The sequence below is a fragment of the Falco biarmicus genome, chromosome Z (assembly GCF_023638135.1).
Source record: "Falco biarmicus isolate bFalBia1 chromosome Z, bFalBia1.pri, whole genome shotgun sequence".
NCBI lineage: Eukaryota > Metazoa > Chordata > Aves > Falconiformes > Falconidae > Falco > Falco biarmicus.
Window position 1 is genome coordinate 2562511 of NC_079311.1, and position 26899 is coordinate 2589409.

Below are 26899 nucleotides of genomic sequence, written 5' to 3' on the forward strand. Positions count from 1 at the left end.
AGGATAAACGAGCATGAAGGAGGATGGTCTGCAGTGGTCTTTCCTTGCTGCATTGTTTCATGAGACTGTGTTGGGACAGCATGGTGGGATAACTGCGTCCATCATTCTGTGTTGGCTGTGATACCAGACCTAACCCTTGATGCAGAAAAAACTGTCTTCTGCAAAAGTGTTTAATTAAAAAAAAAGGGCATTATCTGTGTGGTCTGAAGAGCTAAATGAAGCATTCTGTTACTTCTGAGGATGAATGATTCTTTGCTTTCCTCATCTGTCCCTCTCCAATAGACATGCTCTGTCTCTATTTCTAAGTTAGAAACTCCCTTCAACATGTATAAAGAAATTTACACTACGGAATTGATATTACAGCTGTAATAACAAATCAGAGTTTCCACCTAGGAGGAAAAAGAAAATTGGCACATTGCCTCCTTTCACACTTGCATTCCTTTCAAGACTGAAACAAGCGTAATATTGATGTGAATGAAACTGCTTGGGGTGATGTAGTTTCTGTCTGCCTTTTGCTAGGTTGCCTTGAGACAACTGCAGAGGTGAGACAGATTGCATGTCCAATATGAATAGGCAGTGCTTTTCTGCAACAATGACTGTTGTGTTCTGGGCTACTGTAGTTGAGGAAGAGAATTTTCTATCTTGTAATAAATATTTTGAATTCACACTGTTTTCTACAGCTGAACATGTTGATTTTAGATCTCACCAGTTCCATCTGGAGTCTGAGCAAAAACTAGAAAGGAGTCAGTTTACTGTTTCGTTCCCAGGACAGGAACATTAGATCCCTGATTTTGTTTATAGTGTTTGGGTGGATGAGGCAACCAAGCCAACTGCATAATAGTGCTTTAAGTTGGAAGTAAAATATTATATGGGCTATTTGTTTTGATTTAGTTTCCAACTGGATGGCTATTATTTACAAATTTTTATTCTGTGGAAGCTAAACTATACTACCAGCATTCTAGACTAATTCAGCTTTTTTCACATGAAAGGGGCCTTGTGCATGCAACAAGTCTAGTGCATTCCCTCACCTTTGTTTCCCTGTGGGACAAGATGAAGACTGATGGAAATATGACATTAGAAGCTGCTGTGGAGCAGCAAAGAACATTTGCTTTTTTTGTGTGTCTCAAGCGAGATTCTAGTGATAACTAAAAAGGTGAGGTAAGAGGCTTGCAGATATAAAAGATTTGTTTTACTGAGAAAGTAAATTCTGTTGCACTGGATTTAATTAGTGCAGTTTAGTTGGAAAGTCTAGTCCCAACAGAGGTCACAGAGAAGCTTCAAGACTTCAAGGGAGGAACTCAATCTCCAACCACAGTGTACATCATGGCATAAAGTTTGCATACAAATGCTCATGCTTTGTGGTAGGTTCATTTTCATATTCAGATCTGGGATGTTTGATTTTCCAACTATCTGATTATTTTTATGCAAAAAAAAAAGTATTCAAACAAATTTTGGAAAATATCCCCAACTTTGTACGACACTGACTGGAAGAAGGGAACTAAGCTGACTTGGTGGAATGTGATACTCAGTCTTTGTAATCTTTGTTTTACTAAGCTGACTTGGTGGAATGTGATACTCAGTCTTTGTAATCTTTGTTTTCTTCCTCTAGATGAAGTGGTTCATGTCTCAGTCCCCGAGAAGCTCACCTTTGAGGAAGCCAAAGAGCTGTGTCGGAAAAGAGATGGTGTTCTTGCTTCTGTTGGGAACCTGTATGTTGCCTGGAGGAATGGCTTTGACCAGTGTGACTATGGCTGGCTGGCGGATGGCAGTGTTCGTTACCCAGCCTCAGTGGCAAGGCCCCAGTGTGGTGGAGGTTTACTTGGGGTGAGAACCCTGTATCGCTATGAGAACCAAACAGGCTTTCCTTACCCAGATAGCAAGTTTGATGCCTACTGCTATGAACGTAAGCTTTTTTTTAGTTATTATTTTCAGCACACTTATGAAGTTAAACCTGAAAAATGTGTTCTTTAATATGTGTTTTTGTTTCAGTTCTTGTGGCATGCATGATTTTTTACAAAATAGTTGATCACTATGGCTTTACAAAAAAGAGAGAAAAGCCAAACTAGAACAAGTGTCTTAAAGTAATACTGGCAGATAAAGATAGGCAAAGCTTCAAGGTAAGATTTCAGACTGAGTAGTGCTTTTACACACAGTGTACCTACAGTCACCATGAATCTGTGGATGCTACAAATTTTGGTGCCTGAGTGCACCCTGTTATCTTTGTGTCATATCAATGAACATATGAACAGAAGAAATGTCCTACTGATCCAGGTGAATGACTTGTCATTTAGCTTGGTATTCTGCCTCCAGCGATGGCAGTGAGAGGCTGTATACTGACTGGATACAAGCTTGGCCTTTTTCAGGTCTCTGAGACACAAGTAGTTTGGGGTCTATCTCTGGATTCTGGGCATTTTGTCCCATCATATTTTTTAGGCTTCTGAAGCAATTGGAAATTCTCCTTTCACTTACTCAGTATTTCGTGTGCCAGTCGGCTAGTACTGTGGATGGTCTAAATTGCCTTTCTTACTGCTCCTTGTTTCCCTCCTGGTATTTTCAGAGGCTCATAAAGCATTTGCCACATTCACTTGGTAGAGTACGTTAATCTAAACCAGATCTCCTCCCCACCTGTCAGCTTTCCTCTGGCTTTGGAGTTAAATATTCCTCTGTGATCTCTTCCATCTTCAGTGCCAACAGCCTGCCTCTGCTATTACTACAGTGCAGCCTATCCTTGCATAAGTTCCTTTTGTCCCAAAAGGTTCACCAACTTCCAGTGGACATGGGTTTCTCTTCCCTATATCATCTCACTTGTGCATCAGTTCCAGATCCCTGCCTGTCTCCCACTCCTTCCTGGAACTGGCAGTGCTTCGTAGACCAACACCATGGAAGTCCTGGCCTCATCTGCCTGGCCTCCTCCAGAACATCCTTCCAACATTTCTCTCTGTCATTAGTGATGACTACTTACCCTTTCCCTACACCTCCAAAAACCCATCCATGTGTCTCATGATGTGCAACATATCACTTTCTGTGTAGCCCTTTCAAATACCACAGACAGCTATCTGTGTATGTTAAGAGAGGATCCCATCACCTTACTTCTGTCCTTTAAGATTCCCTCCAGTGCAGGAGCATTCTTGGTGCAAGAGGACACTGATACTGTTGGAAGGTGCGTCACCTCTAAGCGATGAGTACTTCTTCCCAGCTGAATATCCTGCTTCCCTGAGATGTGCAGCCTTCTTAGCAGCAAAGTAGGTTGGACCGCTCAATGGTTTTCCTGCAGGCCTCTCTTTTCAAGGAAGTTCCTGTGGTTGCAGGTAGTACCATTGACATGAATGTGTAAAGGCTACTTGCGTTGAGTTAAAAGTTCAGTACTTGGCCTTTAACTATGAATATCTAGGGGGTTTGGATGTAGTCCTGTGGCTGTAAGTCAGAACTGTTTGAAATGTTCAGCCTGTACTGTCCCCATTTTTGTGAATGATGAACTAACTGCAGCTGCAGATCTTTCCAACTCAGGCATTGAAGACTTATTTATGAGCAAACCTTACTGCTTGAGAACAAATACCAACATCTGGTGTAATATTACAGTCTAGCTGTTCTCAGACACTCTTCTTCCCCATATTTTAGAACAGGATATTTTTTTTCCTTTACTGCTTGTGGGTAAGAAGTTCCAAAACTTTGCACATGGAAGTAGTCCTAATGGACTTCAAGGGATCTGCATACAGGAATAAGGACTAGTTAAGTTCAGGAGTGTGTGCTCTAATCTGTAGAGGAGTGTTTTTTCATATCACTCCTTCTTTTCCTCACCTAAATTGTTTTACGATTGGGTTTAGGTGTCGTGGGTAAAATTGACTTTAATGGGGATGAAATTCATTAGTCCCCCTAAAAGACCAAAGTAGGGGCTGGACATTTTGCCTGTAATCTTGCCTTTAGTCAGAAGAAATTCCAGCTTTCTGTTTGTTTGTATGAATTTCACCCCTTTCGAACAACATGTGCCTTTTCAATGTTCTTTCTGGAAGTTTTGGTTGACAAATCCTAGTGACGTACCATTCATTCTAAAAACATCCTTGATAAGTATTGGGTTGTTGCCTATTGTATAACTGCTTTTTCTGCAAATTCTTGCCCTTGATACATGGAGAATAATTATTTCATGTTTGCAACCCAGGAGGTAGACAGTCTGACTATCAATGCTTCTGCAAGGAAAAAAGAAGACTAAACAGAACAAACACATTTTGGTAGACAGTGGGCTGCTCTCTAGCAATTTTAATTGCAATCAACATTACATCAGAAGTAGTTAAATGCTGCTAGCTAGATGACTCAGGCTTTGCCAGATACATCTGATTTTGTGTAGGGAAATGAAGGAGTGTAATGCTGAACCGTGTACCCTCTTTCAGGGTACCTGTTTACCACGTATTTCAGAAGTTACTGAAAGCTCTCTCCCTCTCTCAGAAGGTGCTTGGGATCTCAGAGGAACCAGCTGTAATTCTTTATTGCTTTTGCTAAAAGATTTATGCAAGTGGTGAGTAATGAGACTCGCTGCCTAACATCTTGGTCTTTCACATCTCAAGCAGCTGCCTGAAGCACTGGCTGTAGAGTGAGTCACTCTCTCCTGGAGAGAAAGAAAAAAAATGTCTTTACAGCATAACAGGAGGCTTGAATTTAAGTCCTTGTTTCAAATAATCTTTTGCCTGGAAGTTTCTTCCAGAACTTCCCATTATGTCTACTTCAAAATTTCAGTGCAGTAGTCTATCACATGAAGTCCGCTAGCCCCAAGCTCTGACAGCTTTTAGCCCAATATGAAGCTTTTACGCAGCAATTCCCACCATGCCAGACAAAAAACTGTCCTCCCCAAGACCTTAACTCCTTCCATGTAACTCCAGTCCAGTGCTTATAGCTCTTACTGTGCTCATTATGTGTCTCACATTACATTGCTATGTTTCCCTCCTCACCCAAATACCCAGTCACAGCAGCAAAAAATGCCTGCTGCTGAAAAAGAAGAAAAAAAGGGATGTTGTTACATGTGTTCATGAGATCTTGGTCAGCTAAAGGGAAAATACAGAGTGTCTGTGAGAACACAAGCCAGCTATCCAGGTAGAACCGGCATCGAAGGTCCGCAGCACAGAAGTTCGTGGAATGATCTCAGGTTTTTTACAGCATCCCCATAAAGTTCCCTCTGCCTCCTGTGTGACTGCTAGGGAAGTTCCCGTTGACTCAGCTCTGAGGGTAACGGCCACATGTTGCACATTTAGTCTGAAGTGAAATGGCAGTGATGAAGGACCCGCATCTGCCACTTCTACTTATGCTGAGTAATACTATACTCCCTGAGTAAAGCCACCAAAACAAATGCCTCCAAGCCACAGAAAGGATGAGTCTGATGTCTGAAGCAATAGATTTGTGGCAAAACAGGCATCTGTTTTAGTCATTTCAAAGACAAAGAGGATATCTCTTTCTTCAGCCCTGCTTAGAGTCTTCACTCTTATCCTGTGATTTTTTAGTGTTTCTTTAAAGTTTCTTTGGTGGAAAATCTCAAAATATTAATTTTAAATTGCAGTTAAAAGGAAGCTCAGTCTGTATTTTACTTACTTTTAAAAGGAATCTTATTCATTAAAATGCATGAAAAACAGTAACCAAAGCAGTAAATTCAACCTGAAAATTATATGCACTAGTTTCAATAAAAGAGCCAACCTGGACAACATCTAACAGTACAGTTAAGTTCAGGATTTTAACTTCAGCAGTGTTTTGGTTACAAAATTACATTGTACAAAGTTCGTTGACTTTGTGAAAATAAAAGTGGCCCAGACTAATAATACATGATTTAGAATCTAAAAATCTTGTTAAAAAAAAAAAAAGATAAAAAACTTTCTTCACTTTGATCACAAGTGGTTTTCACTCTACAGAAACCACATGGCTCTGAATTTCTGAAACATTATCCATGTGTTTCATCTCATCCCTCCAAGGCTTTCACCAGACTTTTTAGTTGTGTTTTTTTTTTTCTGAAAGGTACCTAATTATGTATATGATGGAGCTTATGGAAGTTTCATGTTAGACACGTGATTAAGTACTTGAAGCTCCTTGAAGACCATCATCAGAGGAAAAAGTTTTTCAAGTGTTAACATATAGGACTTAGATTAACATATGTGCAATTAAAAAAAAAAAGAAAAAAAAAAAGGGCAGAACAACTGATGCTGAACATTTACATTTATTTCTAAGAGAATAAAACATTGTATCCGGAAAATACCCAATCCGGAAAAAAAATATCGTTTTTAATGGGTACCTATTTAATAGTTAGTTGTTGCAAAGGGCTATAGGGTATTTATTTAATTCCATCCTACAGCCCCCTGGTCTTGCCAGATCTAATTTGCTGAAGTCTGTGGGAATCATGGCTTTGGATGGGGCATTTAAACCACAGCATCTGTAGTTGGTGTAACCGCACTCCAGAAACTCACTAGTCAAACTCACTAGTATACAGGATCTGTCTTACATACCTGCAGCAAAACTGAACTTGGTGAACTTCATACACAGAGGTGGTTGAATCTTTTAAACATAAATCTGCTTTTTGCTGAAAAACACTGATTTATTAAACCTGAATTCGTTCATAGATCTGTGTTGATTTTGGCAAATCTTTCAGCAAAACATGTTTTGCTTGACTCAAAACATGTGTTGACAATTTTGCTCTGGATTTGACCGTTTTATTTCAGATTTGCTCTTTCATTTTGACTTTGTTTCATGCACCTTTGTTATTTCTCTTTGGTTATGCCACTTTGGTTTGGCATTATGATTTCGTTTTAGCTGGAGATTGGAAATTTCCAATTCTGAGACAAAACTGTTGTCATGAATGAGGTCCATGTTGTTTTAATTGTTTCAATACAGCCACATCAAGAATGTACCCAAGTCAACCACTGCTGCTGACCGAGGGACTCTTTATTCAATGCTTCATCTGTCTAAAGCTCAAAATTGGAGCGCACTTTTATAGAAGAAACGTAGAAAGCAGCAGCCTTCATAGCATGTAGCAGGACAGACCTTTGTATGATGAGAGTGGACAATAATTGTCTCTCTGCAAACTTCTCCACTGCCTAGCCCAAGACCTCTCCAAACAAAACCCTCTGGTTTTTGTCAGTTCAAGTAAGAGTGTTTCGCTAGGACAGAAGTGTTTGGTAATGCAAGGTGAATTGCAAGCAGTGCTCATCTATGGAGAACTTCAGGGCAGGGAAAGAGAAGAAAGTCTCTTCTTTGTGTGATTCCATAGCATGAGCCACTGTGATTGCAGGCTAAGGCTCAGAAAATGTCAGCTGCACTCCACTTGTCCACCAGCAGACTGGATAAGATTTTTAGGCAGAATTCAAAAGCTGGTGGAAGAAATGTTGTCTTCCCTTTTGCTGCATGTGACTTACATTGGAAAACTTTGAATAACTAGGCAGTGCTGTCCTTCTCCACAGCAACTGTCGGTAGCTACATGTTCCAGCTATTTCCTGGATGAGGGAATTATTTCCAGGCTGAGGTCAGGAACTTTACTATGGGAGATCTGTGGATTTTTGATCAGTTTGGGAATGACCACAGAATACTGAAGACATAGGGCGTGGTGACCCCCAGAGAACAAAATCGTCAATGTGAAAAAAAAAAAGAACAAAAAAAAGCTTATCTTAGATGAAACACAATAGTCTGCCGAACATGATAAAGCTAGTGCCCTCCACCATTTCGCAGTCCAGTATCAACACAGATAAAATGCCTTCGGCAGGCAAACATCTCAAGGTCACGGCACTGACCACAATGTATACAGGGCTGTTGGTTCTGCTTATGCTTCCTTTCTCCTCGGTGAAGGTGAAGCTATGCAAAGGGCTTGAGCCGCCTTACCAAAGCAGCCACCACCATATAACAATTCTTTAACTTTTATTATTTTGCTAAGAAGGTAGATCTCTGTACTTCTTTCAGATATGCAGTTTAGCAAGGCTTACATAGCTGTGGAGATCTCCAGTAATATCTTGGACCAGGTATAGGAGGAATAAATCCCTGAAGCTCTCTGCTGGGTTTATAGCAACAGGCAAACATTACAGAGGCCGTGCACACTAACAGCAACACGTTTCTTACCCGGCTCTGCTTCAGTCATATGGTGAAGGAGTTTTTGAGAAGTCAGTCAGACCATGCTGAAAATGGCAAGATCTCGATCTGTTTCAGACAATCCTGTGCCATAGACCTCACTAGTACCTCACCCTGAGAAGGAGGAGGTGGTGGTGGTTGGGTGCAGCTTGTCTTTTTAAATGCTGCATAACAGAGAGAACCTGATTTATTAATCTAAGTGATATGTGTGGAGCAACTGCTTGGAGCCTCAGGAGGTAGAGCTTCAGGGGGAGACGCTTCTTTGCCAGGGCAGGTGAACGTGCATTAATCTGAGTGATTCAAATCTGTGTTCCTTAAGAATAGTCGCTAAGTGCAAACGTTGTGAACAGAGGGAAAGAGGAAAGAAAAGACGACACAGTTGAAGTAATTTGCCTTTCATTCCCTCAGATCACTGTAAGGGTCAGGTAACAAGGACAGGATTAGGAGCAACAAGGTGAAGAAGCAAAAGATCTGTCCCTTTAGGTGTCCAGGACAGATAAATTGGTTTTGCTCTTTATTACCTTTGCTTACTGCTGTGGGAACTGGGTACCAGTAATGGGACATGCAGGTAATCTGTCTGCTTTCCCATTAGATGATGAGAGCAAAGCAGCAACAATTTTGCTGTTAGTTCCTAATCTGAGTGACAGTCTTGGTTATCCTTGTTCTTATACTGTTTCTTTGTGGTCAGAAATGAAAGATTACTGTTTTTATTTGGTGCTGGGATACAGATTTCATTAGGAAGTGCTGACTAAAGAGACTCACTGATTTTTTGTCCTCTTTGGCAGTTTTAGTATAAATAATGTGGAAAGATAAATGCTTTTTGTTATTGTTCTTTTGTGCATAGATTGACAGGTTATAATTTTTTCACAATACTATGTTTATATGTGGGGTAACCAGGAAATAATGTATCTTTCCCCCTCTAACTGTCTGGCTTCCGAAGTTAGGAAATAGCAAGTGGTTTTACTTAAGAGTGTTTGTGTTCATGGAGCTGATAGAGCTGTTGCCTTTGCTGGTTTTTTAGCTGGAAGAAAAGAACCTTGGGCAGTGGTGTGAAGAGGATGCATGACCTTTTGTTACGTTTTTAAGTTTTATCTTACGAATAAGATAGACTAATAGTTTTTAAATTTCTTTTTACAAGAATCCCATTAATTTTCTCTAATCTTGTACATATTTTGTAAGTGGGAATAAATGCTGCATTTAGATTTTAAAAATTATTTTTCATTTCACTTGGCTCATGTTTTGATGTCAAAACACTGGGTAAGTTGGAGTATACAGTAGGAGTTATAGAGAAACTCTTATAGCTGCAGTATCAGATTTTGAATCATCCTTATGCTACCACATGTCTCATAAGTAATGAACAAAACTCCACATCCCCTATCCACCTTTCTGCTTCCTGAAATGAGTGAATGAACAGGTACTGAGTCAGTGTCATAAGGAGAGGTTTCTGGCTCAGTTTGTAACCCAGAGCACGAATTTTTATTTTTTTTAGTCTGTTCTCACTCTTAGACTTGTCCAGTTTGGAAGTAATTTAAACTCCAGCTGGCATAACTCTCAGAGTCAGAGGAACATTCCAGACTGTCCTCTGCCACAGTTGGTAGCACGGAAAGGACAGACAGAACAAACTTAACAGAGCAGCAAACAAATTAACATACAAAAGTACGTAAAAATTGAGTAAAGCAACTTCTCTGCATAGGCATCATGCTCTAAACGTGCTGGAAGATGTCAAACCATTAATCTTGACTGTCTCAACATTACTTATATTTTAAAATAATTTATTTTGGCTGTTATTCACAGAAATAATTCACTATTTCCAAGTTTTGTTCTAACTTAAAATATTTTTTTGTTGTTTTGGCAGTTGGCAGTGACTCAAACCGATTTCTTTTTCTATCTGTAGGGTCTGTGTTGTTCCAGGTTCTAAAGTACATACTTCAATGTAAACACACAAACCATATTTCCGAGTGCAGAGAAACTGCTCAAATGGTTCAAATTAGACACATGGTTAAAAATTTTCTGGAACTGGTTATGCTGAAAATGCATATATAAAAATTATTATGTATTTAATATATATAATCTTAAAAATAATAATTTTCTCCTCCACAAAGCATACCCAGATATCCTGAAATTATTATTAAATATCACAGAAGATATTAAAATCTTTATTTGGTCATCACAAAGTTAAACCATGTCTAAAGTTGTGTAGTGTGATTTCCTTGAAAATATATTGTTTTAATATTCCTCCATTATTCTGAATCCTTATTTAAACAGTGGTGAGAGAGAAGGCGGGCGGGGGGCGGGGGGGAATGCTGCACAGTGAAAGCATAAAATAAATAGAGAGAGAAAAAAATACAGTATCTCTTTAAAGTCATATACTCCATCCAAAATCAACTTCATGCAGGTTGTTCAGTATAAAAGGGATAGATTAAAAAATGTCAAGATAGTCTTTGATATGAGCAGCTGTTGGTGAGATAATTTGCTTTCTTGCTGCTAATAAGTTCATGAATTTTATTAGGAAAATCTGCCTCATGTCTTGAATCAGAAGGACAAAGGAGATAGCATATTGCATGCATGATGCAAAGAGTACAGTAATGCAAAACATCTGGGTGGAGTGGACGACAGTTCAAACTGATGTTCAGTCTATTAAAGAAGCAACCTTCTCTTTGGTTGGTTTTTCTTTTTTTTTTTTTTTTTTTTTTTTTTTTTTTTTGGTTTGTTTGTTTGTTTGTTTTTTTCCCCAGGAAAAAAAAAAAAAAACATTGACAGATTTCTCCTTGAAGAAGCATCTTTTTTTGATCCAGTCAAATAAGTTTGCATTTGATCCAGTCAAATAAGTTTGCATTTGATCCAGTCAAATAAGTTTGCAAACTTGAATGATCTAGATGAAAAATCTTGTATTTGTGACAAAGCAGTTTTAGAGGCCCTGTAGTTGATTTTAACCAGAACTGTTCTTTGCACTCTAGTAACCACATGTCAGTTTCCACAGGAGAAAATCTGGCTGTTTATTGATAAACTCTTAAAAAATATGTTCTTTTCTTATACCAGTATATGAATGTAATATTTATTGAGTCACTTATTAACGTAAGTGAATCAAATACGTGTGGTGTTTTTTCAGGCTTACTTCATAAATATGTACCTAATTTATCAAGTAATTAGGAGATAATGAGCCATGAACAATAAATAACTGCATCTCAGGCATAAAAATGTGAACTTTTGGGACTTCCAGACATTTCTTGGAAAATGGGAAGCTACATAAATGGTTGTGAGTAAGTTTTCCCAGCAGTGATGAGATAAAGTTTCCTTTTTTTCCTCCACATATTAGACTCTATTCTCATGCCCTCATTTTTTGTCTAACTTTGCTAGAGGGTATTACATTTTCATATTCTTTCAAACAGTGATCTTGATAGTCACTTAAAATCTGGTAATTAAGATCTGAATGAGTATCTGATGTTGGCTACAAAACAGATTCAATCTGCATTAAGGAAACTCATCCCATGGTTGGAAGGAACAATATCAGACTATGCTGCGTCCTTTCCATTTTGCTATAAGGAAGAGCTGTTAAGGTGAATTGGTGTATTCTTTGATAGAAATTTAACAACTACCACTCAGGACAGTGTTAACTTGTGTGCACCCTTTACTCCCTAGCTGTGAAGCAAAACTGTGGTTTAAACCACCCTCATGCAAGCAAAGAGGGAAAAAAATTACAAGAATTTGTTGATTCATTGTGTGAACACCATCTCACCCATGAATCACCTAGGCATTGAAAAGGGCAATACACATCCACTTTAGTTTGTAGAACCTCAAAACACAAAAATCACTTGCATTAAGGCTGTGCTTAGTGGGATTTCAAGAACTTTACTCCTTCTTGCTCAACTGAATGTTTTAACCTACAAAAAAGAAAGAGTATGTAAGAAGTCTTCTTTGTAAAACCACAAAAAGATTTAACATATGGTAGGGAAAAGAATCCATTCCTTTTTCTGCTGGCAAAGAACACCACCGCTTCTAAACATAGCGACGTCATATTTTCTTACTCTCACAATTTCCTTTTCACTTTCACTTCTCATTCAAGGAAGCTGAAATACCAGAACTTTTTCCTCATTTCTCTACTCTGTAAATCTACCCGTTCTTCTAGAAATCCTAAGCAGCCATCATCTGGCAAGTCTGTCTACTTCAGGTTAAATCAAATAGGTCTTTTGCAAAGGTGACGTTTTCAAAGCTTGGTGTGTGAAACTAAACAAATATTTGTGTGACCCTAACTTACACATGTGGAATTCATATCTGCAAATATCAAAGGGGCACCTAATTAGACATGGGTGTGTGAAAAGAACTGATTTGTGCTTACATACTGCGTATGCTTGAGTATAAACTGTCTTTGCACAAATATGTGACTAAGTTGAGTCTTTCTAAATTTTTCACTTATTTCCTTCATCTTCTTTGCTCATACTATTAGCTCCTGCAAGTCCCAAGTCAATCAGAGGCTGCGCCATCATCTAGAATGTCTCCATCCCCATATGCAAGGCAATACAACTCCGGTTTCAGAACTCACATTTCCCCCTGATAACTGGTATTCATACCTTACATTAAGTAAAATTTCATGGATCTCTTTTATTAATTCACAGCTATAATAATGAACCTTTAGTTTCAGTATCTTCCTGTAAAATACTGCAACTGTTTTCCTGCATGTTAGGGTAATAGACTGCTGTATGAAGTTGAGCACATGCATAGTTTCTTTGGCAAGAAGCTATACATGTAGTTGTGTCTGTCTGGTAAGCAGTTAGTCCTTATATACACAGCCTGTTTAATGCATTCTTCATATGCTTAGTGTGATTTAAAGGACCATATTTTGCTCTTTACTTGCATCCATATAAGGCTTTTGACTCTCAGTCACTTTGCAATTAACAGCGCTGATTTAAGACATCCACATCTTCCACCTGTCTGCTCCCATTTCCCTTCTGAAGGTTACTGAGCTGCAAGAACTGGAAGAAGGGAAGGTGTTCCTATAGGATTTTCCCGAGTAAATCTTGTTTTCTGAGCACAAACTCACATTTTTCAGGAGTTTAAAATCAGATACTAGACTTTACAGTGTCATGGCTGTCAGCACACATTTGCTTCTCAGACAGGATGGAAATCTGGGGCAGAAGTAGTGGACAAGGCATATGGCAGCAAGATGCTCTAAAACATCACAATTTGGTTCACTGGACAGGTCTGTCTTTGTGTCTTTTATGAATCTGGGATAGCTATCCCCTTATTCTTCCCATCATTCAGAAGATTCAACGCTGCCTTTTCATGTTCAACACTCCCATAGAAACACTTTTGTGTCTGGAGGAGTTTCAGATGTACATCTTTGAAATGTCTTCCAAAGATCAACATCATTATAGTATTAAGTTTATGATCTTATGGTTTTCTGTTTTCACCTTTCCCCACAATAAATTTATCTCTGTATAATTTAAATGCAGGGCAGCAGCTCCTGTGGCATTGTAAAACAGTACTTTCTGATGGCATGTTCGTTCCTGTTGCTTAAGCATGCTCTCATACCAGCGAAGGTTCCTTTTTGCAATTTGTAATTATGTGCTGAAAATAAATGAAAATGTTATTTCACTCCCTTTATATATTTGAGTTGTATGCTACAGTAAGCTTTGAAGAAAACCCACAGGTTTGCAGTAACACTCATTCATGTCATCATGAAATAAACTTTTATATTCCCTGATAGGTACTTAGTTGTATGATTGGTACTCGTATGAGTACTTCTAGGGGTAATTATATAAACAATGAATATGAAGAATACTGCTGCTCTTGTCATTTCATCTGACTTTAAATTAGATGTTCTGCAGCTTTATAATGTGTTATTTCATGTCATTCAAGGCTCTGTTGTATGCTGAACAGCTACCTAAAGCCTTTGACCTTTATGCTTTTTTCTCAGTGTAGCATCTAGTTTTTGTTGTGAACATTCAAACTGAACTAAAGTAACATTTGTGTTCTGACTGAACGATACACTAACTTCTTTTTTTTTTTTCCTTTTTAAGCTAAAAAAATCACATCAGAGCCTACAACTGTTAAGCTGATCACATCTCTGAAAACCGACAGTGTGAAATCATCATCTGCTCGAGTTACTCTTAAACCTCCTGTTTTTGAGACTCCGATTACTGAAGTGGCTGTCACCAAAACAGAGGTCCCTGCTTTGGAGGAAACAACCATAGAAACTGAAGAAGATAAAGAAATGACTACTGATGTGGCTGAGGAAAAAAGGGAAATGGAGGTGCTTATGGAGAACATTAAGTTAACCACCCTTCTACCTCAGACTGTCACAGATGGTGAAATAAGCACTTACGATACGCTGGGAAGGACTGAATACGATGTTTCACCTAGGTTAACAGAGAGCACATCTGCAGCATTGGAACTGGAGCACACTTACTCTGAAGCAGAGTTGCCCGAGGAACAAGGTAGGTCTGAAAGCATTGAGGACGCTTTCTTGACCTCTATAATTTTTCAGGATAGCACAGCTGTAGCTAAGAGTTCCACTGGTTTGTGGGAAGATACTGAAACAGGAGATACACAAAAACATGATGCTGATAATCAGACTGAACAAATAGAAGTGGGTCCTGTGATGGCAGCTACAGATAGCTTGTTACCAACTTCCTGGAGAGAGTTTCCCAGGACAGGGACTTCAGTTTCACTAACAAAAGAGTATCTTGGTGCCCACTCAACAAAAGAACCCACAAAAAAGTCAATGGAGGCAAAATCTGACAAGAAACTTACAACTGTTGTAATCCCTAAAGCTTTGTTAACTGATCAGTATGATCTTACTACAGAGGGGGAGGGCACAGAGAGCATGTACACCATTATGCCTGATAGAGTTTCTGGCATGGCTACTGGTAGCACCCCAGAATCAGATGTGCCTGCTGCATCAGAGACACTCGTAGATGAGCGTGCAGTAACCACTGGACAGTTTTCTACAGCAGATAAGTCAACTCCATATGTTAAATTTAGTTCTGTGATGGTGTTTGATAATGAGGCATCAGCTCAAGGAATCAGAGAGGACCTGAGAGATGTGCAGCCTACCGTGTCATCTGGAATACCTGTATCCTTTTCTGTATCGACTGTTAATCAAACAGGATCTGAGGCCATCACTCTCTCAGGAAGTACTGTTTCCCTCCAAAACTTTGGAGAAGGCACCACATCCGCTATCCACTCATCTCAGCAAACAGAAGAATCAGCCATTTTAGAGGAGCAGGAGAAAACAAAGGAGCCAGAAACAAGAACAATGGATATTAAGATCTCTCATGCCACAACTGTCATTCCTACTTGTGTTACAGCAGAATCTGAGGGTTGCTCTGCAAGTGAGAAGTTCACACAGACTCCTCTGGCTTCTGGCATGTCGCTGCCAACAGATGAAGGTCAGGGGTATATGACAGAAGAGTCATCTCGTACTGAGGGAGTACATGAGTTAGATACAGAAGATGGTATCTCTGGAATGGAGCCTGCATCTCCAGGGCAAATTACAGAATATACAAAGCATCCAGAAGCTCTGATTTCAGCAGTTACAGATGAAACTGAGACAAGCATGAAGCCAGTGGAAATGAAAAGTGATGAGGGAGCTGTATCAGCTGATTTTAATGAGAGTAAAGATACTACAGGTGTCTCCCACCCAGGCAGCTCTTTGGATCTGGAAATGACCACAGTATCCAAAATATCAGTGGATGAAAGTAGTGCAACAATAAAGTCTTTTAGCTCCTCAAGTGTTACTATTATGCCCACAATCATGGAGGTAACAGAACACGAAGGAGATGAAACATCAGGGTATGTTTTGCAAGTGTCCATTCCAACTCCAGAGGCCGAACAAAGAGAGGCTGCTGAGACATCGGTAACAACGCCTGCTGAAAAAGTGTCTGCTGAAATGGAGGTCTCAAAATACACAGTGGCAGAGGAAGGCCAGACACGCACTGCGACATCAGCTGAGGATCAGTCAGTGGCAACACTTCAAGACAGAAAAGGAACACCATCAGCTAGCTTTGGAGGGACAAAGGAATCTATTGTATTTACAGATGTAACAGAGGTAGATACTTCAGTTCCACAGAAAAAACATGATGCTTCTCTAGTTCCAGTTACTGTAGAGAGTGAGGTCACTAGAGATATGCCAGTTACTGATCAGACTGATTTTGATGGTATCTTTCATACGGAAGCAACAGAAACAACTGGGAAAGATAGTAAGGTCTTCCCAGAGGAACTCTCCACAAAAGAGCAAGATAAGGAACCAGGTACTGCCACAGACTCTACCTTACCTGTGACATCTGTCCAAACAGATGAACAAAAGACAGCACCAGGATCTGAAGCATCTCAGACAGCTGTTCAAGAAAAACAGGATGAGACAGGTTCAGCTTATGATGAGACATATCCAGCAACAGAAGTATCAGTGCCTGCAGTGAAGTTCACAGATTATGGAAGAGTTCTGGAACCTGATGAAACTAGCACCAGGACCTTGCACCTCACAGTGACTCTGAAAGCCGAAACTGCTACTGATCAAGAAAAGGTCACTGAAGGGATGCCTGTCACAGTGGGTACCCAAGCAAAAGCACACGAAAGCAGAGGAATGCCCTCCAGGGAAGAAGACAGTGATGTCGGGAGCTGGGAATCTGTGTTGCCTCCCCATATGAAGCCAACAGGTCGTTCTACTGTGGAAAGCATTACTCATCTGACTTTGGGAGCTTCTCCAAGCCAAACTCTGGAAGGTTCAGGAATATCAGAAGAACCTGAAGAAATAAAACCAGCTACATTTTTAGCTAATACAACAGATAAGGCAATAATTCTCAGCGATGTAACTACACCTTCCATTAGTGCTATAGACAAAATTCAGCCTACATCAGCATCCAAACCTTTTGTTGCTCAAAAGTCACCGCGTATCATTCCTGAGGAAGAAGAGGAGGTAACAAGCAATGACATCATCATAATTGATGAATCTATTTCTCCCAGTAAAGCCACTACTGATGATGATCTGACAGGAAAGATGTTAGAACCAGAAATCGATAAGGAATATTTCACAGCATCCACTGCTACTGCAGTTGCACGACCTACTGCACCACCGAAAGTGAAGGAGGCCACAGAGGCTTTGCAACCTCAAGAGGTGTCTCCTTCTACTTCACACCCTGATAGTGGAAATGACATAAGATTATATGTTATTCAAATCACAGGCAATGATACAGGTAAGATTTTGCCTTTTAGACATGCAGTCCATCAGAATGGACAATTTATCATAACGAACAGGTGTACTTTAGCATATACTGGAGATGTTTCTCGGATCACTGAAGAACGCAAAACACAAGTTTTATCTAGACAGCAACTTACTAAATATTGGTAGGTCTGTTTTTCTATCCATTTAAAAAACTCAGAGATGTGTTATATATACGGTTTGGGGTGAGATTAATTTCTATGTAAGAATGAATATGAAACTGTTATATTTCCTCTTAAAAGTCATGATGGCTATAGTACAGTTTTCTTATTTAACATTGTCAAGTCACTGATTTAACTTCAGCTATCTGTGAAACAAGCGTTTTAATTTCACAGCTTCCATTCCATGCATTACTAGTCCTAAATGAAGCACTAGGTTATTTTAACATTCCATTAGTCTGTAGCAATTAACAATGCCATGTACAGTGTAGCCAGCTAAAAAAGGTTAAGGCACTCTACTGCATCCACAATTGGATGTCCTGTGATTTGGGGGAAGGGTTTTTGCACATTTTTGTAGCATATCATAACACTTTCAAAAATTTGTTTCACAGAATCTGTGATGCAAATTGACATAATTTTTAGTTTCATTACTTTTTTTAGCTGATGGCCCTGTACATGTGTATGTAGCTTCAGTTCCATGGGTATCCAGAACACAAATTCCTAAAGTAGCAATGTACTCTTGAGTTTTATAACAAATGTGTCTCCATAATGCAATAGCTGAAGCCTATGCAATTTTGCATTAAAGAAGCCTGTGAACCAACTATTATTTACAATGTTTTGGTAAAACCTTATTTTTTAAAATGGAATGTAGAACTGACAATAAGGATAAAGCTCAAAACATCTATTAGGTTAAATGTTGCATTCTGTTTAGTTATTTTATAGGGGTTTGGTTTTTGTTTTTGAAAGAACATAGTAAAAATTCATTTTATGACTTATACACTTTAACTATATGTAATGCTTTTGAATGTTTATATAAGAAACTGTTTTCTCATTGGTTCTTTTCCATAACATCCATGTCTTTAAAGAACTCATCCAACAGAACGCATAATTTCTGGAAGTCTTTTTGTTGGTTTCATCAAGTAGGTGATTGATAGAATTTCATTCAAAAATCAAAAGGCAGAAGTAGTTTCCTTGAGACATGCCATGCCACTATTAGACTTTTCATACAGTGTATTTTGTATATTTATTCACTTCATGCTTATTATTCTACTTCATATATACAGGACAAGTCATATCAGTGGTAGCTTAACCTTCTATTTCAGAAAATAATAGTTCTGCTATTTTAACAGTTAAACACTACTTTTGTTTCTGTGGTATATTATCATTGTTTTGTATGAAGCTTTAGATGTTGCCAGTGTCTTGGAAGTCTCAATTAAATGAGACGAGTCCGGTAAGTCCCAACAGAAAGGTAATTTCTGAAGACTAAAGTTAAGCCACATATTAAATAGTTTTGTACCTGTGGAAATTCAGTTACTTTGGCTTAATGATTAATAGTTGGACTGTGTAGTAGTGAACTCATTTTCCCTGTTACTTTGCTGAGTTATACTACAGTTTATTATATATGACAGAGGGGATTGTATTGGGCAGCTGTACATTCCAGGTGGATGGAAAGAAGTAGGATGGTCTGGAAGGATGTGGAAACTTGGTGGTTTTTCAGATAGTGCACAGGATATACAATGCAGGATTTATCTGCATATACATCAAGGAGAGCCTTATTTTATAGTTTTTCGAATGGTGTGGGTATGTGATGCATTAAATTAGGAATTAGTTCAAAATGTGTTATCTAAAGGACAGTGGATAAATGCATAACTGCTCCTCATAGCTACTCGTGCTTTCACTTGGGTGATCAGGTCCTCAGGACAGACTTTCTTCAGTATTTTCCTTATGTACCTTCACAGGCTTTCTAAAGCTATGCATGCATTTTCTAGGTATGTATGTGCATATGTGTGTGGGTGTTTATAAGCAGAGTTAAAGCTATACATCCATAAAATTGCCTTTAGGAATGATTTAGTCTGTCAGCATGGAAAAAAAAGATCTTTTTCTTGAAATATTATGACATTTTCTATATGGCAGCATCTGTATTCTCTTTAAACATAAAGGGATTTATCATTTATCTGGTGCAAGGTCAAAAAGGAGTTTATTTTTCTGTTTTCAGTGTATGGCAGTGGAAATTCTTCCATTTAGCTATCCACAAAGAAAAGGCACCCTATACCTACTTACCACAAATTAAGTCAGAGCTGCCAAAGATTTATTCTGTCTGAGGATTTGAATTAGTGTTTCCTCTCCTTTCTCCAGAAATGAAAGACTGCATCTGAAAAATCCTGTCAAGCCCAAGTTTCACTCCATTGTTCCTCAATCCATAAACTTTTCTTTGTACTGAAGAAAATGTACATAGGAGGTGCTGAAGAGGAATGAATTTGTCAAATTTTAGTAACATAAGCCTTTCACTAGGACATTGTTCAACTTCTTATTCTATCACTCTTTGAAAACTGATCCACAGTCATAATGATCCACTACATAAACTGTACCTTTCACTTCTTGCTCTCAGCTAAATGGGAAAAAGAAAGACAGTTGTCATCACTACATCTCTCTGATAAAATAAAGGTTTTGCTTCTTTACTTTAACTTGTTTTCAAGATAATATAGCTTAACACTCTTAAATAAAATAATCAGGGAGAGTTACAAGCAAAGGCCAGTGTGATTTTCAAGTCAAGCCTCCAAAAGAGCCTTCTAAGAAATGACAACTTGCTTACCAAAGCCCTTCAAATACTAGCTGTTTCAAATGGGAATAATACTGAGAGGTTGGCTGTGCAAGCGGTATTGTGTATAAATGAATATAATATTTTCCTTCTTGTGTATACACAAGTGTTGGAAATATTGATGATATTAATTTTTTCCATCTTTCTTCACCTCTTTGTTATTCAGCTTTTGCCAGAAGCAACAGTTTAATAGTCAAGCAGGCCTCAGCAGAAATATGGTACCATGTTTTGTTTCCTATCAGCCGTATCACTTAATTACAGTAAAAACTTGCTATTATACTAACACGCTGAATATTACTCTCTGCAGCTCCATCTGTAGTGTAGGCATAATAATATTTAAGTGCTCCATGGAGGTGCTATTAGGCTTTGTTGTTGTGAGCAATACCTTATGCTCCATGTTGAAGGGAAGGGTCATGCCAAGTGAATGGAGTTTTGAGAGACGGAGACATTTTTAGCAGTTCCCAGCAAGGAGGAGAGAGCGTATCCCTTGCGGCGCAGGCGTCCCTTTGTGATCGGTGGGTGTCCTGCCTCCCGGTGAAGTGTGGCAAGGGCAGCCTGTTGCTGCTCTATCTCTGGTGAGTTCACCTGTGGCCATGCACTGGTAGAGGGAGAAGCAGGAAGGGTTTCTCGCGCTTTTCTTCTCAGTCTCAAACCCTTGCTAAACAGGCACCAACTTTGCTGAAGTGCTTTGAAGCCTGTGACTGGAATGTGCTGTCGATGTATGGAATGTGTTATGGATACATAGAATGTGGAAGATATTATTCTTCATTATTGTTGTAGACTCAAGCTGCACTTGAAAGATGTTGAATGTTCCCTGGGTTAAATTCAATTAAATATAGTGGCAAGGGTCTTAGGCTGTCTTAGACACCACCCCCACAACCCACCCCTTAACATTAAGTAGTACAATACATAACTGAAACTTGATATTAAATGTTTTTATTCTTCTAAACACAATAAAACCTTATATTTATTAGACCAGAAAGAGATTGTCCTAGAGGACTTCTTTCCATGTGCCATTCAAGAGGTAAATAGTTATACTCTTAGTTTTTAAAATGCATGCTTGCGATCGATTAAAACTTCCATAAAGAAAGTTTCGGTTACTTTTAGATAAAAAAAATTACCCATGGAAACAAGTAATTTGGGGGCCTGGTGGAAGGTCAAACGCATTAGCTTAAATTCTGGAAAATGCACTCTAATGCTGGCAAGAAAGAACATACCACTGAATGGATTAAGCTGCTTATTTGTATAAGAATACAGCAGTTTTCATTGAGAAAATGTATTGTACAAACAATCCATATACTTTTCCTGTGAGCAAGTGTGAGGCAGGTGCACAACTTAATGAGGGATGTAAGAAACGGTTTTTCTGACAGCCTATGGCACATGGGCAGATCTAGAGCAGGTGTCCCAGTTAATAAGGAAAATATATTTGTGCATGGGGAAACGTCCCTTTTTATGCTACAAAAAGGACCAGGCACATGTATCACAATGGAAGGAGCCTGGAACTTCATTCACTTGAGTGGAACAACAGGCTGTTCCTTTGGGCTAGTGACTGTGTTGTGGAAGTGAGAAAGCAAAATAGCCCTGCACTGTGATGTGTTACCACATTAGCAGCTTTCCGCTGCATCAGATAGGACAGAGTAGTTTGTCTTTCACTGCAGAGATGCAAAACGTAACACCTCGTGCCCTTTTGTGTTCTCATAGCTCCTATGTGTTGTAGCGTGAGGGGTGATGCTGTTGCTGGAAGGTAATGGATTAGCAGCTGAAAAAAACCCCCAAACCTGAAGGAGCTTTCAGCTCATAAAGCTTTCATGAGCTGAAAAATGCTTGTGGGGGTGTTGTTTAACAGTGGTTGAGGGGATGCTGGAAACATAACTCTTGTCTGTATCAGGAGTAATTTGCACACCTGCATTTTTTGGAGACATTTGAAAGTCTTTACTTAGTGAATATGTTTCAAAGTGCTTATTGGACCCTGGGACTCACACCAGCTCTGTCTGGTTGCTTGTCCCCTCCAGCTTTGAACAGAACAAAACTGTAGGAACTTGCGCTTTGTAGATGTGGAATTTTATGGAAAGAGGTTACAAACCTTTGTGTTCCAACATGTAATTCTCTGACATGCATATTTCTGTCTTAGCAGTGTAAGAGGGGATGTGAAATTTGAATGAAATGTAGAATGGTAATGAGTCATAGTCATAAACCTTAACAAAGAAGGCAGAATAGAGTCTTTTCAGGTCTGTCTTAGGCTTTGTCTTAAAATTCATTTAATCCTGTTGTTTTCTCAGCTCCTTCTTGGAGGGCTGTCCCAGATCGTCATGGCTCTCTTTAAGTCTGATTCTAATATCTAGCTGGAATTGCTTCTTGGCCAGTTTATACCCATGTTTATTCTTGCCAGCATTGTCTTTAGCTTGAATAGGTCTTTTTTCTTTCTGACACTTATCCCTTGATACTTTTATTTCTCTGTTCAGTTATAGAGAATAACCATGTCCCTTTTCAGCCTTCATTTTTCTAGCTTCTGAGGGGAATGTGTGTGGGGGAGAGTGGAAATGCTCTGGGAGCATGCTGGGAGGAAAGATGCTGGCTCCGGAGTCTGTGGGTGTCAGGATGGTGCTATGACCAGACCAGATGATGGTGTGGAGGGACAGGAGCTGCATGCCTCACAACACCATTTCCAGGCAGCACCTCAATTGCAACAGAACCAGCTTAAAAGCATGTAGCATGTAGGCTTCTATTTGCCTGCACCTGTACCCACATTGTTCTCTTTTAAGTTATTTCATTTATGCCTACTGGCAAATATGTGTCTGGACACTGCTCTTTGTAGTATACACACATATGCTACGTGCAATTTTTGGTGTACCTTTCAAAAATTACCTGTATTAATAATTGTTTAGAGAGACTTCTGCTGAAGGTGTGGAGACTTTCTTTTTTATGTGAGAAAATCACCATTTGTTTTTCCTTAAATTAGAAGTACATGCTACTGAAACCTACTGTTTATTCATAGGACCTATTTCAAATCAAAGTTTAGTGTAAAGGAAAGATGCTGTCTTGCATTCACTGCATTCTGCTACGTTATGCAGTGACTGATAACACCCAAGTGATGTGCAAGAATAGGACTTCCCTGCCTGTGCAACCTGTTCAGCTTTCTTAACAAATGCTTAATCCTTGATTGCATACATTCAAGAGAAGAGTTCCCAATTTACCTAAACATTGTGGTAAGCAAAGTACCTTTTAATTTGCAAGTACATTTCAACCTGTATGCATTTGGACACGGTATTCTGTGGCCACGGTTTATTTGTATTTTGCAACTACACTGACCTGAATTCATTTCTGTTGGGACGTTGAAGCAATAGTAAAAGTGGCCTCACGTGGGCTGAACCAACTTCCTATCTTATTAAATGAAAAATCTCCTATTTATTTAAAGGAGGGCAGGCTTGTCTCCTTATTAGCTGTAATGTTCCAGCTGACATGAGGACTACGGCAGCTGCTGCTCCTCATCAACCCTGGAGAAAGATCACATTCCCTGCTGCCTGAATGCGCTGCAGTCAATGAACGTGGTCTTATTTCAGTGTTTGAATTAGTAATACAGTCCTTTCCTGGTAGTGTTTTGTTTTGAGCCCTGGGCTTGTGTGTTCAGCTAGAAAAGAAAACCACCTAGTGGTTTTGAAACACATTTCCAAATGAAACAGGTTTGTCAATGTTCAATAGCTACCGAAGTAATTTTCATGCCCTGAATGACCAAATTCTCTGTGTTATTTGTAAAACCTGGCATAGAGACAGCCAAGTTCGTGTTTTGTCTAGAGTAACTGAAGTGTTAAATGCTAAGTAACATGGCCAGATTCTGATATCATCTTCCCCAGTGTAATTACACCATAGTAATTCCAATGAGGTGATTGAGAGCAGAATTATTATGGGGATGTGGAGATGGTAGATATCAGAGTGTCTTCATAACATTTACAGCTTCTGGTTCACTCAATAATTAGGTGATTTTTTCTTCAGAATGAGTCTGTGTCACATATTTAACCCAAACTGGTAGCCTTGCTGTTTTAATTAAACCAGTTGGAATTTTTCTGTATTAGAATACTCATGTTGTTACTGGTGCTGTGGAGGGCTTTTCAAATAGGTTGGACATCATCAAATGTAAATCATATTTAAAATGCAAGAGCAATGATGCCCTGTATGAAAACAAGCCCTAATAAACAAGTAATTGTAGCAAATTCAAACTTTTTGTAGGCTGCTCCTTCCTCCAAACAAAGGAAAAGAATAAACTAACCTCATATCCAACAGAGCTGAAACTTGATACTCAGAAAGTTTCACAAGAAGCTAAGACTGTGAATTAATAAGTAGTTTTTAGGCCACTATTGCTGGCTCTTCCTGAAGACTTATTATAGAACAATAATTTTCTTTTTTCACATTCCTTTACAGACTTCCATAGATACAAGGAACAGTGCCCTCACATTAAATACTGTTCAGAGGATGCCTACACATTCCCTGCTGTTTTTGCATTGTTTCCAAGGAAACGTCTCAGATCTAGACATAGGGATTACACACTTCTAGCTTTCATATAGCTCTTTGTTTATTCATCAGAGAAATGAAGGAATTTTATTCATAGGTACAAAGTAGTTTTTCATACTTATGTTCTGAAGGAGAGGAATCCTTTTAGAAGTCTTAAGTCTTATTGCAGAAAAGATGGGCTGTCTTTTACATACAAACACAGTATGAATTAATTTTTTTGGAGGAAAGTGTTTTCCTGTACCAGAGTTTTCTGAATGTATCCAGATTGTAACAAATGTTAGTACTTATAATGAGGATATAATCTTTTTTGCCTCTTTCAGAGAATATTATCTAAACCATTTTACTTTACATGAAATAATTCATTGGATACAGCGAAACTCTGAGTGAATGCAGGATGTGATCCTGGAAATTTAAATAGAGGTATTTCTGTAAGTGGCTTAAAGGCTAAAGGTCTTAATAGAAAGACATTATGAAGATACTGTAGTAACTTGAGTTACTACTCCTGCTGCTGTAGTAACTCAAGTCATTTTGCACAAGCAGCCAGGTGTAGGGCAAGCATGATTTGCCCCGCAATGGGCTATTCCAGCAAAGCTTTGGTCATATTCCAATGAAGAAAACTAGAGCTTAAAAAAATATTTTCTGTGAGAAAAAAAGTGTATGTTGCCACACTGATTAGTAGCTCTAAATATCTTCCAAAAAGAGCAGGGACTGCAGCCAAACTATGTATCTAATCAGCTGTGATTTTGAGTGCTGGCTGCATGACCAGTGGGCACGTGCAGACATTAAATTAAAGGTGTGCTTATGAGGTACTTGAAAGATGCTTGGAAAATTGTAGGGGATAAAATGTCAGAAAATTATCATGAGAAATGGCAGTACAGATACATAAACTTCTCCAGATAGCTGTAAAAAGAGAATTGTGGTGTAGATAGGTGGGGGTAATCATCATCATAGCTTTAGTTCTTTGAACAGAGTTATTCAGAACAAAGCCATTTTGCATAGGGAGAATCCTCCTGAAAATATGTTTGGGTTCTGCTTTCTTTCCTTCCCTTCCTTCCTTCCTTCCTTCCTTCCTTCCTTCCTTCCTTCCTTCCTTCCTTCCTTCCTTCCTTCCTTCCTTTCCTTCCTTCCTTCCTTCCTTCCTTTCTTTCTCTCTTTCGTTCTTTCTTTCTTTTTCTTTCCTTCTTTCTTTCTTTCTTTCATTCTTTCTTTCTTTTTCTTCCTTCTTTCTTTCTTTCTTTCATTCTTTCTTTCCTTTCTTTCTTCTTCTCTTCTTTCTTTCTTTTTTTTTCTTTCTTTCTTTCTTTTTTCTTTCTTTTCTTTCTTTCTTCTTTTCTTTCTTTCTCTTTTCTTTTTTCTTTCTTTCTTTCTTTTCTCTTTCTTTCTTTCTTTCTTTCTTTCTTTCTTCTTCTTTCTTCTTTCTTTCTTCTTTCTTTCTTTCTTTCTTTCTTTCTTTCTCTTTCTTTCTTTCTTTCTTTCTTTCATTCTTTCTTTCTTTTCTTTCATTCTTTCTTTCTTTCTTTCTTTCTTTCTTTCTTTCTTTCTTCTTTCTTTCTTTCTTTCTTTCTTTCTTTCTTTCTTTCCTTCCTTCCTTCCTTCTTTCCTTCTTTCCTTCTTTCCTTCTTACTTCTTTCCTTCTTTATTTCTCTTTCCTTCTTTCTTTCCTTCTTTCTTTCTTTCTTTCTTTCTTTCTTTCTTCTTCTTTCTTTCTTTCTTTTCTTTCTCCTTCTTCTCTTTCTTTCTTTCTTTCTTTCTTTCTTTCTTTCTTTCTTTCTTTCTTTCTTTCTTTCTTTCTTTCTTCTTTCTTTCTTTCTTTCTTTCTTTCTTTCTCTCTTTCTTTCTTTCTTTCTTTCTTTCTCTTTCTTTTTCTTCTTTTTTTTCCTTCCTCCCTCCCTTCCCCCTCCCTTCCTTCCTTCTCTCCCTTCCTTCCTTCTTTCTTTTTCCTTGCTTCCTTCTTTTCTTCATTTTTTCTTTCTTTCTTTGTCTCATTCTTTCTCCTTTCTCTTGTCTCCCTTTCTTTTTCTCTTCTTTCTATTCCTTCCTTTCTTCCTTCCTCCCCTTACACCCCGCCCCCCCTTCTCTCTCCACCCCACACCCCCCACCCCCCACCCCAGCCACATATGTAAACACTACTATTTGTCTTAGAGCTTGAACATCAGAATATTTCCTGGGGTTTTTTTTTGGTACAAAAATTTCCTTCTTTAGGAAAAATTAGTTTGATCAATAAAGTAAAATTGAGCACATGCCTACTATGTAAAGCAACCTTTATTGCTCCTACACTAACAAGAGATCAAACCTTTTTTTTCCCAGACCTATCACATTAAGGAGTGTACTGCG

At 38.7% G+C, this 26899-nt stretch overlaps 1 protein-coding gene across 1 annotated transcript in view; it reads left to right on the top strand.

The window, feature by feature from the left end:
* The window catches only part of VCAN (versican), a 119691-nt gene that overhangs the window by 44667 nt on the left and 48125 nt on the right, over positions 1 to 26899 (top strand). The window contains exons 6-7 of the mRNA XM_056325484.1: positions 1610 to 1903; positions 14103 to 17276. Coding sequence (XP_056181459.1) covers positions 1610 to 1903; positions 14103 to 17276 — 3468 coding nt within the window. The remainder of the gene's footprint in view (positions 1 to 1609; positions 1904 to 14102; positions 17277 to 26899) is intronic.